Source organism: Crotalus tigris, unplaced genomic scaffold (assembly GCF_016545835.1).
Source record: "Crotalus tigris isolate CLP2741 ecotype Arizona unplaced genomic scaffold, ASM1654583v1 scf7180000020990.9691751010:1144802, whole genome shotgun sequence".
Taxonomy (NCBI): Eukaryota; Metazoa; Chordata; class Lepidosauria; order Squamata; family Viperidae; genus Crotalus; species Crotalus tigris.
Genome location: NW_024098300.1, coordinates 124,835 through 134,088, shown reverse-complemented (window position 1 = coordinate 134,088; position 9,254 = coordinate 124,835). Strand labels below are relative to the sequence as shown.

At 46.2% G+C, this 9,254-nt stretch overlaps 1 protein-coding gene across 5 annotated transcripts in view; it reads right to left on the bottom strand.

The window, feature by feature from the left end:
* Positions 1 to 4,851: 4,851 nt before the first annotated feature.
* The window catches only part of AXL (AXL receptor tyrosine kinase), a 52,151-nt gene continuing 47,748 nt past the window's right edge, over positions 4,852 to 9,254 (bottom strand). For all 5 annotated transcript variants that reach the window (XM_039369140.1, XM_039369141.1, XM_039369136.1 and 2 more), the window contains 3 exons: positions 7,863 to 8,022; positions 7,411 to 7,547; positions 4,852 to 6,745 (listed from right to left, as the gene is read on the bottom strand). In XM_039369140.1, coding sequence (XP_039225074.1) covers positions 6,382 to 6,745; positions 7,411 to 7,547; positions 7,863 to 8,022 — 661 coding nt within the window. In that variant the 3' untranslated portion in view covers positions 4,852 to 6,381. The remainder of the gene's footprint in view (positions 6,746 to 7,410; positions 7,548 to 7,862; positions 8,023 to 9,254) is intronic.

The window sequence follows — 9,254 nt, the reverse complement described above, 5'->3', positions numbered from 1 at the left end:
CGTCTCCCGCTCATTCCCTGCCTGTAAAAGGAGCTCGCGCGTTGGACAAAAATAAAGGTCAATCTATAAGGAGCATTCTCATTGGCTGAGAAGGGCTCGTTTCCTCCCCGCCTTCACTTTCTCTGAAACTGGTCAGGGAAAGGAGAGGGGAAAAACAACTGACTGACGAAGGAGGGGGCTGGACTTAAGTTGCTGAAGGCGAATCCCGAGGCCTCTCCCTTCCTCACTTCTCATTGGCTGAAATGCGGGCTTGTTTGGACTGTTATGTGGAGGGATCCCTCCTTCTTTTTTATTGGCTGAGCCTTGCGTAAACTCCCCTAATTTGGTCTCCTCCCTCCCTGGGGATGATGGGAGTTGAAGTCCAACACATCTGGAGAAAAACAAATTAGGAAAATTTGACTCAAAGCCAAAACGAAAGGTTCCCCCCCCCAAATACCTCTTTAGGTTTATAGCTCTATAAGGTTATATAACATTTAAATGTTATATATTAAAATATATACTACACAAACTTATATTAATGTTTTATATCATATATAACCTGCATTTCTCTTTAATTAAGCAACTGTAAAAGCAATATTGCCTCCAAATTGAGCATAAGCTAGTCAAAATTAAATACCTTGTAGAGCTTATTTTACCTACTGAATAACATGGATTTTAAACATAGAGTCACTTTGGCTAGTCTGGGTTCAGATTTAGGCATTGAAGTAAACCATGTTTTATCAATAAACCACAGCTTGCTAGTTGACGTGCTTAGCAAAAGATGTGGTGAGGATGATGCTAGTTGATACATCACTTTAAGAACCAGGACCATGCTGGCTGGGAATTCTGGGAACTGTGGTCTCAACACATTAGAGGTGTACATTTAGGAAGACGGTGAATTTTAGAGCAATAGAAATTTAGGCAATAGAAGAAGGGGATGACAGAGAATGAGGTGGCTGGATGGAGTCACTGAAGCAGGAGGCGTGAGCTTCAATGGACTCCAGAAGATGGTAGAGGACAGGAAAGCCTGGAGGAACGTTGTCCATGGGGTCACGATGGGTCGGACACAACTTCGCAATTAACAACAAATCTCAGCCTTAATAGCTATGGACGTCAACTCCCAGGCTATCTGGCTGGGGAATTCTGGGAGTTGAAGTCCATACTTCTTAAAATTGCTCAAGGTTGAGAAACATTGAAATTAAGCATTTCTACACAGTGCAGAGATGTAACCGCCAGAGGGTAGCATTGTAACAGCCAGACCAGCAATGAGATATTTCCAATCTGATTTTTTTGTCCTCTACAGGCTAAACTTTTTTCAGAGTAATTGAAGCTCTTTACGGCTCCTTATTTTGAGCGTACTATCCAAAGATCCAGCTCTTTTAAAAATTCTGCAGTTCTGGGGAAATTGGAAAGAAACCATGAGCTGCAAGATGGATAGACTTTATTTGCACCCTAAAAGACCAGGCTGAGAACAAATCTTCTTGCAGAAAATCTTTCTGTGTGTGGATCTCCAACTTTCACAACTTTAAGACTTGTGGACTTCAACTCCCAGAATTCCTCAGCCAGCATGGCTGGCTGAGCAATTTTGGGAGTTGAAGTCTACAAGTCTTAAAAGTTCCCAAGTTTGGAGACCCCTAATCTATTTGATCACTAAATGTTAACACCAACTTGATGGCACCTAATCAATCAATCAACCAAATTGGGTTGGGACCCATTTCTTGTCCTTCAAATGAAGGATTGGAATTTGTGTCTTAGCCACCATGTTGACTTTTTTGACCAGGCCTGCAGACACCCCCAACTGAAACAGAGATTTATCTAACACAAATAAACTCCGTTTCCCCATTTCTTTATTCCGTATGTATTCACTTTCTCCCATTTTAGTGTCAGTTTTCCACTCATCTTATTTCTCCATGGACAGTCTGAGAAAGTGGAATGCCCCGTTTAAGGACTCTGGGGCTAATCAGAAAAGAGTTCAACCCTGATTAAGAGGAATGTGTTTGGGGAGACGAGTGTTCCCGGTGGTAAATAGACTGTCTTGTTTCTCTGTTACTTGCATGGCTTGATTCAACAATGGTTCTAGGAAGCGGTCTTGAATGTGCCTATTGATGGTGGTTTTGCCTGGCAACTGGAGAGGGAAAACAAGGGATTATTCCCCCCCCCCCCGTCTTCCAATACTCATTGCATTTTTAAGTATAAGCAAAGTTCCCTAACTCAGCTACCAACAGAGATGCCGAGATCCTAGAAAGAGTGCAGAGAAGAGCAACGAAGATGATCAGGGGTCTGGAGGCTAAACTGTATGATGAACGGTTGAGGGAACTGGGTATGTCCAGTCTAACAAAGAGAAGGACTAGGACAGTGATGGCAAACCTTTTAGAGACCGAGTGCCCAAACTGCAACCCAAAACCCAATTATGCATCGTCGGATGCCGGGTGGGTGTGGCCCATTGGGTGGGTGTGACACATTGGGTGGGCATGGCTGCAGTGGTAACGGCAGACTGGGTGGGACTAAAAAGTTCAATCAATCAATTCCAACTTTGCAAGATCTTTTTTTTTCCGCTTGAGAAGTTGAAATTGACTGATTGATTGAACCTTTTTTTTTTTTTTTTTTTGTACACAGCGGTGGAAGCCTAAAGTGAAAACGTTTTATAAAACCCAGCTGAAAGCCTAGGACTGGGGTGACGGCATGCGTGCCCACAGAGAGGGCTCTGAGTGCCGCCTCTGGCACCCGTGCCATAGGTTCGCCACCACTGGACTAGGGGCAACATGATAGTAGTGTTCCAATATTTGAGGGGATTCTACAAAGGTGTGTGTGTGTGTGTGTGTGTGTGTGTGTGTGTGTGAGAAACTATTTTCCAAAGCACCAAAAGGCAAAATAAGAAACAAAGGATGGAAAAGAATCAAGGAGAGAAGCAACTTAGAACTAAGGAGAAATTTCGTGGCAGTGAGAACAATCAACCAGTGGAATGATTTGATTCCAGAAGTTGTGGGGGCTCCATCACTGTGGTTTTTAAGAAGAGATTGGACAACCATTTGTTTGAAATGGTATAGGGTCTCCTGCCTGAGCAGGGGTTGGACCTCCAAGGTCCCTTAACGTATTCTGTTCTATTCTGTATTTCCTATTCTATTCTATTCTGTATTTCCTATTCTATTCTATTCTATTCTATTCTATTCTATTCTATTCTATTCTATTCTATTCTATTCTACTCTATTCTAGCCTGATTGCAATCATAAGTCGAGGACTTAGCTGTTCCATGTTTCAAGCCCTCTTTCCCCCCCCCCCAACTTCCTAACTTCCTCTGAGAAATTAAAACTTCAGGACCAGATTTTTGTCTGTTGTTTTTTTTAAAAAGAAAGTTTTTATTTATAAGCAAAATATACCACAGAGCATTCTCTAAAAACAGACCTGAGTGGAAAATGCGTTTTTACAAAAGTAATGAGTGGAAAAAACATTTCATATACAGCATTTTTTTCTTTAAAAAGTATATACATTTATATATTTATATATATATAAATCATTAATAAGAATCTAAAGGAAGATAATTCACTGGGCTGTGTGCACGTCAGCTCAATAGACTGTAATCTTAATGTAATAGCAGGTAAAGTCAAATAACACACCAGGTGCAAGGAATGTCAAAAAGTAAAGAGGTGAGTTGCGTATCAAAAAGGGGTGGGGCTTAGACAGGGCTTTTGCAGCAGCCATCTTGACTTTTTTGACCCAGCAGGCATGTCCCTGAAATAAACTAAGTGGAACATATTATAGACCCAGAGATGTCCAACCGTGGCCACTTTAAGACCTATGGACTTCAACTCCCAGAATTCCCCAGCCAGCCTTGCTGGGTGGGGAATTCTGGGAGTTGAAGTCCACAAATTTTTAAATGGCCATGATTGGACAGCCCTGCTTTAGACTGGCAGAAACATCTCCTTTCTCCAATCTAGTCATTCCTTACAGATTCCCCCAAAGGAGACGAGTTTGCATCAATACATAACTGGCAAGTAGAATGGAAAATATGATTTTGAAGCTGAAATGAAGTCCCTGAAAATATGATTCAATGGGGAACTGGTATTGCACAATTCTGTCTGCTTGTCCCAGGTTGAAACTCAACGTGGAAATCATGGCTGCAAGTCTCGCCTTGAAAAATGGATCTGCTGAGTAACATAAAATTAGAGGGGTGGGATGTCAACCCCCTATTTTTGCTCTTAGTAACCCCCCCCCAGACTGCACCCCTTTATATTATTCTCCAGATAGGCTCTGAGACTGGAGTTGCTATAACTAAAGTCAGGACTGGGTGCACCCAGCTGTGTTTGCGGCAACCTTAACTCGGTGACTAAGTTAATCACTTTTTGTAAGTTCACACAAGACATTTGGTTAGTTTCTGTTTCAAGGGGCTTGGGAGTTGCAAATCAAGGATCACCCCCACTTCAAACAGACAAACTAAAGTTCAAACTAACTAGATTAGCATGTGGGCCAAATGCTGCGTTCCAGGTCTGGTCTGGAACCAGCAGTCTGAAAATACAGTGGCTGCCCACACCATTTGCTCATAAATGTTGTGTTTCCTCACAACAGGGATAAAGAACAGCCCCCATTGCAGGGCAGGATTTCTCAGCCTTGGCACCATTGAAATGTGTGGACTTCAGCTCCCAGAATTCCCCAGCCAGCATGCTAGCGAGCTTTAAGATGTGTGGATTTCAGCTCCCAGAATTCCCCAGCCAGCATGCTAGCGAGCGTTAAGATATGTGGATTTCAGCTCCCAGAATTCCTCAGCTGGCAGGCTAGCTAGCTTTAAGATGTGTGGACTTCAGCTCCCAGAATTCCCCAGCCAGCATGCTAGCGAGCGTTAAGATGTGTGGACTTCAGCTCCCAGAATTCCCCAGCCAGCATGCTAGCGAGCGTTAAGATGTGTGGATTTCAGCTCCCAGAATTCCTCAACCAGCATGCTAGCGAGCGTTAAAATGTGTGGACTTCAACTCCCAGAATTCCTCAGCCAGCATGCTAATGAACTTTTAGAGGTGTGGACTTCTGCTCCCAGAATTCCTCAGTCAATCAATGCTGGCTGGGGAATTCTAGGAGTTGACATTCATAGGGCTTCGAGTTGCCACGGTTGGGAAATAGGGTTTGGTATGACATAATCAGCTACATTCATGCTGGAAAGTCACATTATCACCATTGGCCGGGATTGTCCAGGTTGGGTTTTTCCCAAGACAGCAAAATGGTGAAGGAGAAAACACACCAGTGGTTATTTTCATCTTCCTGCAGCTGTTGAAGGTAAAGACTTTCCCAGGAAGAAACTGAGATGGGGTTTTTCCTCAGGGTCACTTCCTACCTAGTCAATGCAAGGGGTCCGTCTCTCGTTTCTGCAAAAGCCTTGCAAAAAAAGGAAGAAAAAAAACCTCTTCATTCCCCCCCCCCCCTCAGCAGAGAAGGGCGAGGGTTGGGACTCAATTTTAGCCATCCTGAGATCCTCCTCTGGATAGGCCCTGGAGGTTTTAAAGAAAAGATTGGACCACCATTTGTCTGAAACGGTATAGAGTTTCCTGCTTGAGCAGGGGGTTGGACTAGAGGACCTCCGAGGTCCCTTCCAGCTTCTCTTAGGCCTTTTGCCTTTGCAGAATCCTCGGTCTGAAAGGGCTCTCCAGAGATCCGCTTTCTGCACGGTTGACTTATGGCTAAACTAAAATGCTGGCAAGACTTGGGTCTTCTCAAGACTCCCCGTAAGCTGTGGAGGAAATCCTGGAGTGGTCTTTGAGAGCAGAACGGAGCCAAACTTAAAAGTCCAACTAACTAGATTAGCGTATGGGCCAAATGCTGCATTCCAGGTGTGGTCTGTAACCAGCGGTCCGAAAGTACGGTGGCTGCCCACACAGAACGCTTCTCTTGGGATTAAGTTCACCCAGAGCCAGATCCGGGTGTCAGAAATGTTTCTCAAGAAGCAACTGGGCTATAAAAAGTCCATCAGATGAAAAACAAACAAACAAACAAACAAATCACTCTACTCCATTCAAACTCAGGTTTAGAGCTGGAGCGATGATCCTCTGCTTCATTTGTCCTTTGGTGCCAGCTGGCACAATACACTCCATGGTGATGAGCAGAGAATCGGGGCAGTGAAATAGCTGGACGTAAATGAGAACCACGGATTGGGGGGGGGGGCAGCTGAACATGACTCTGTCCGGGTGACATGAGCAGGTGAGGTGGACCGCATGTTATCTCAGCATGGGGAAAAGCTCAGCAGAATCAGGAGAGCGATTCCTTGTGGGAAGAAGGATGGCTGTGGGTCTCTCAAAAGTTTGTCTTTGGAAGTCCCCTCTTGGAGGCAGACAGGTGGGGGGCTGGTGTCACGAGTAGGGTGTCTTGCAACATCTACACAAACACTCAGCTGGGGGGGGGGGCTTGCAGATCTTCTCTTTTTTAGGCGCCTTCTTCAGTGGCGGCACAGCTGAGGGTCTCGGTCAAGAGCCGGCTGTTTTCCAGGGGAGTGGGACACATCACGTAGCGGCCCATCGCCTGCGGGGGATGGACCTCGGCTGAGGTCACCATGGCCTTCAGCAGCTGGCTCTCTTTGGCCAGGGCTTCCTCGGGGCCCAAGCCTCCGACGGCCCCCAGCTCCGCCTCGGCGGGAGCCACCCCGTCGTCCATGTTGACGTATAGGATCTCCTCAGGGTCTTTGGGCGGGGGGAGGGACTTGAGGGTCTTCTCCAGCTCCTGAGAGAGGATTTCAAAAGTGGGACGGTCGCGGGGGTTCAGCGCCCAACAGCTCATCATCAGCTCATACCTTGGTGGTAGGGGGGGGGAATAAAAAGATGATGATGAAGAAGTTGTTTCTAGAGCAGTGGTTCTCAACCTGTGGGTCGGGACCCCGTTTGGGGTCGAACGACCATTTCACGGGGGTCGCCAAACAGCGCAGTCCGCCATTTTTTCCCTCCTTTTCCTTAGCTGTGCTCCTCCCTTTTATTCTATTGGCTTTTGAAAGCCAACAGAATAGACTCTCTTGAATAGAGTCTAATTCTATTGGCTTTCAAAAGCCAATAGGAATTGTCCAGGCTGTCTCTGCCCTGATGAGCCCGCCAAAAGTCCCATTCTGCAAACGGTGCTGTACCAGTTGAGTAGTCTTCGACTTACAACCGGTTGGGGGTTGCGGCATTAAAAAGGTTGAGAACCACTGTTCTAGAGAATAGATCCTTCTGAGACTCTACAGCAGGGGTCTCCGAACATGGCAACTTTAAGATTTGTGGACTTCAAAATAGAGAGCCAACCCCACTCCCTTCGCTGATGAGGTCATGAAATGTGTGCAGGAAAATAGCTGAGACCACCAAAGGTGCCACAAATGTTCTTTTTTCCCTTGACTCCCCAATGTTGGCCAAACTTACTCAGGGTAAGGAAATGGGAACGCCTATAATATTTTCTGACAAAATGGGAAACGGAGGCGGAAGTACTCACAGACTATCCAGGCAGTCAATCGGCTGCTTGAGGCGGTTGCCTTGACGTAGGTAGTCGTAAATTTCACTGTTCTCCACCCCCGGATAAGGCGTCTGGCCTCGTGTGGCGATTTCCCACATGGTGACTCCAAAGGACCACTGCAGGGGAGAGGTTAGACCGCGGTGTTTCTCAACCTTGACCATTTTAAGGCATGTGGACTTCAACTCCCAGAATTCCACAGCCAGCAATGCTGGCTGTGGAATTCTGGGAGTTGAAGTCCACATGCCTTAAAATGGTCAAGGTTGAGAAACACTGGGTTAGAGGAAAAAAGATGAGGGAGGCAGAAGAAAACTGTAGTCCCGGTGGAGTGCAGACCTTCCCCAGAAGGCCCAAAAGATGGAGGTTTGTTTCCAGCGGGAACTAAAAGTCAGCCAGATTTATTGGCTAGGGAGGGGAAAAGAGAGACGGCTCACCACGTCGCTCTTGGTAGTGTAAACGCGGTCTGCCAGGCTCTCGATGGCAATCCATTTCACCGGCATCTTGGAGATACGACCTTGGCGGTAATAATCCCCGTTGTAGATCTTCTTAGAGAGGCCAAAATCGGCCACGCAGGCTGTCATGCTTTCGTTCAGCCTGTGGAGGGAACGCAAAAGGAAAGGCTTTGAGGGTGAAGACAGGGGGAGAGTCTAACAGGCAGAGGGAATGGCCTTGCAAGCAAGACAATGTTCAGATAAAAGAAATCTGAGCCCAGGTCAGAAACGTAATCTGAGGAAGCATCAGACAAGGCCATGGCTGGTTCTCATGGAGATAAAGGGAGGAAACGCATTCAGACTTTCAAGGTTTCGAACCAGATGGGCCTAGTGGTGAAGGCACTAGGCTAGAAACCAGGAGACTGTGAATTCTAGTCCCACCTTAGCCATGAAAGCCAGTTGGGTAATCTTGAGCCAATCACATTGGACGTTGTAAGTTCTAGTCCTGCTTTAGGCAAAATAGCAGGCTGGATGACTGGGCCACTACCAGATGCTGAGAATTCTAGTCCCATTTTAGGCATGAAAGCCAGCTAGGTGACTTTGGGCCAATCACCAGGAGACGGTGAGTTCTAGTCCTGGTTTAGGCATGAAAACTCAGTGGGTACCTTTGGACCAATCACCAGGAGACGGTGAGTTCTAGTCCTGGTTTAGGCATGAAAACCCATTGGGTACCTTTGGGCCAATCACCAGGAGGTGGTGAGTTCTAGTCCTGATTTAGGCATGAAAACCCAGTGGGTACTTTTGGACCAATCACCAGGAGACGGTGAGTTCTAGTCCTGGTTTAGGCATGAAAACCCATTGGGTACCTTTGGGCCAATCACCAGGAGGCGGTGAGTTCTAGTCTTGATTTAGGCATGAAAACCCAGTGGGTACTTTTGGACCAATCACCAGGAGACGGTGAGTTCTAGTCCTGGTTTAGGCATGAAAACCCATTGGGTACCTTTGGGTCAATCACTAGGAGACGGTGAGTTCTAGTCCTCGTTTAGGCATGAAAACCCATTGGGTACTTTTGGGCCCATCACCAGGAGATGGTGAGTTCTAATCTCGCCTTAGCCATGAAAGCCAGATGGGTGACTTAGGCCAGTCCTTCTCTTCCACCCCACCCCACAGGGTTGTTTTTCTGAAGAAAATGGGAGGAGAAAGGAGTATGCCTGTCCCCCCCAGAGTTATTTACAAAAATCATAAAGAAACAAACCAAAGAAAAAGAAAATAACAACCTTATAACAAAAATAGCATTTACGTGCAGGCCTTTCGTTTCCTAGTCTAGTCACCATGAAGGGCTGACATGCAGCAACATTGCTACTGAACTCTTAAATAAGGGATTGCAAGGCCTTC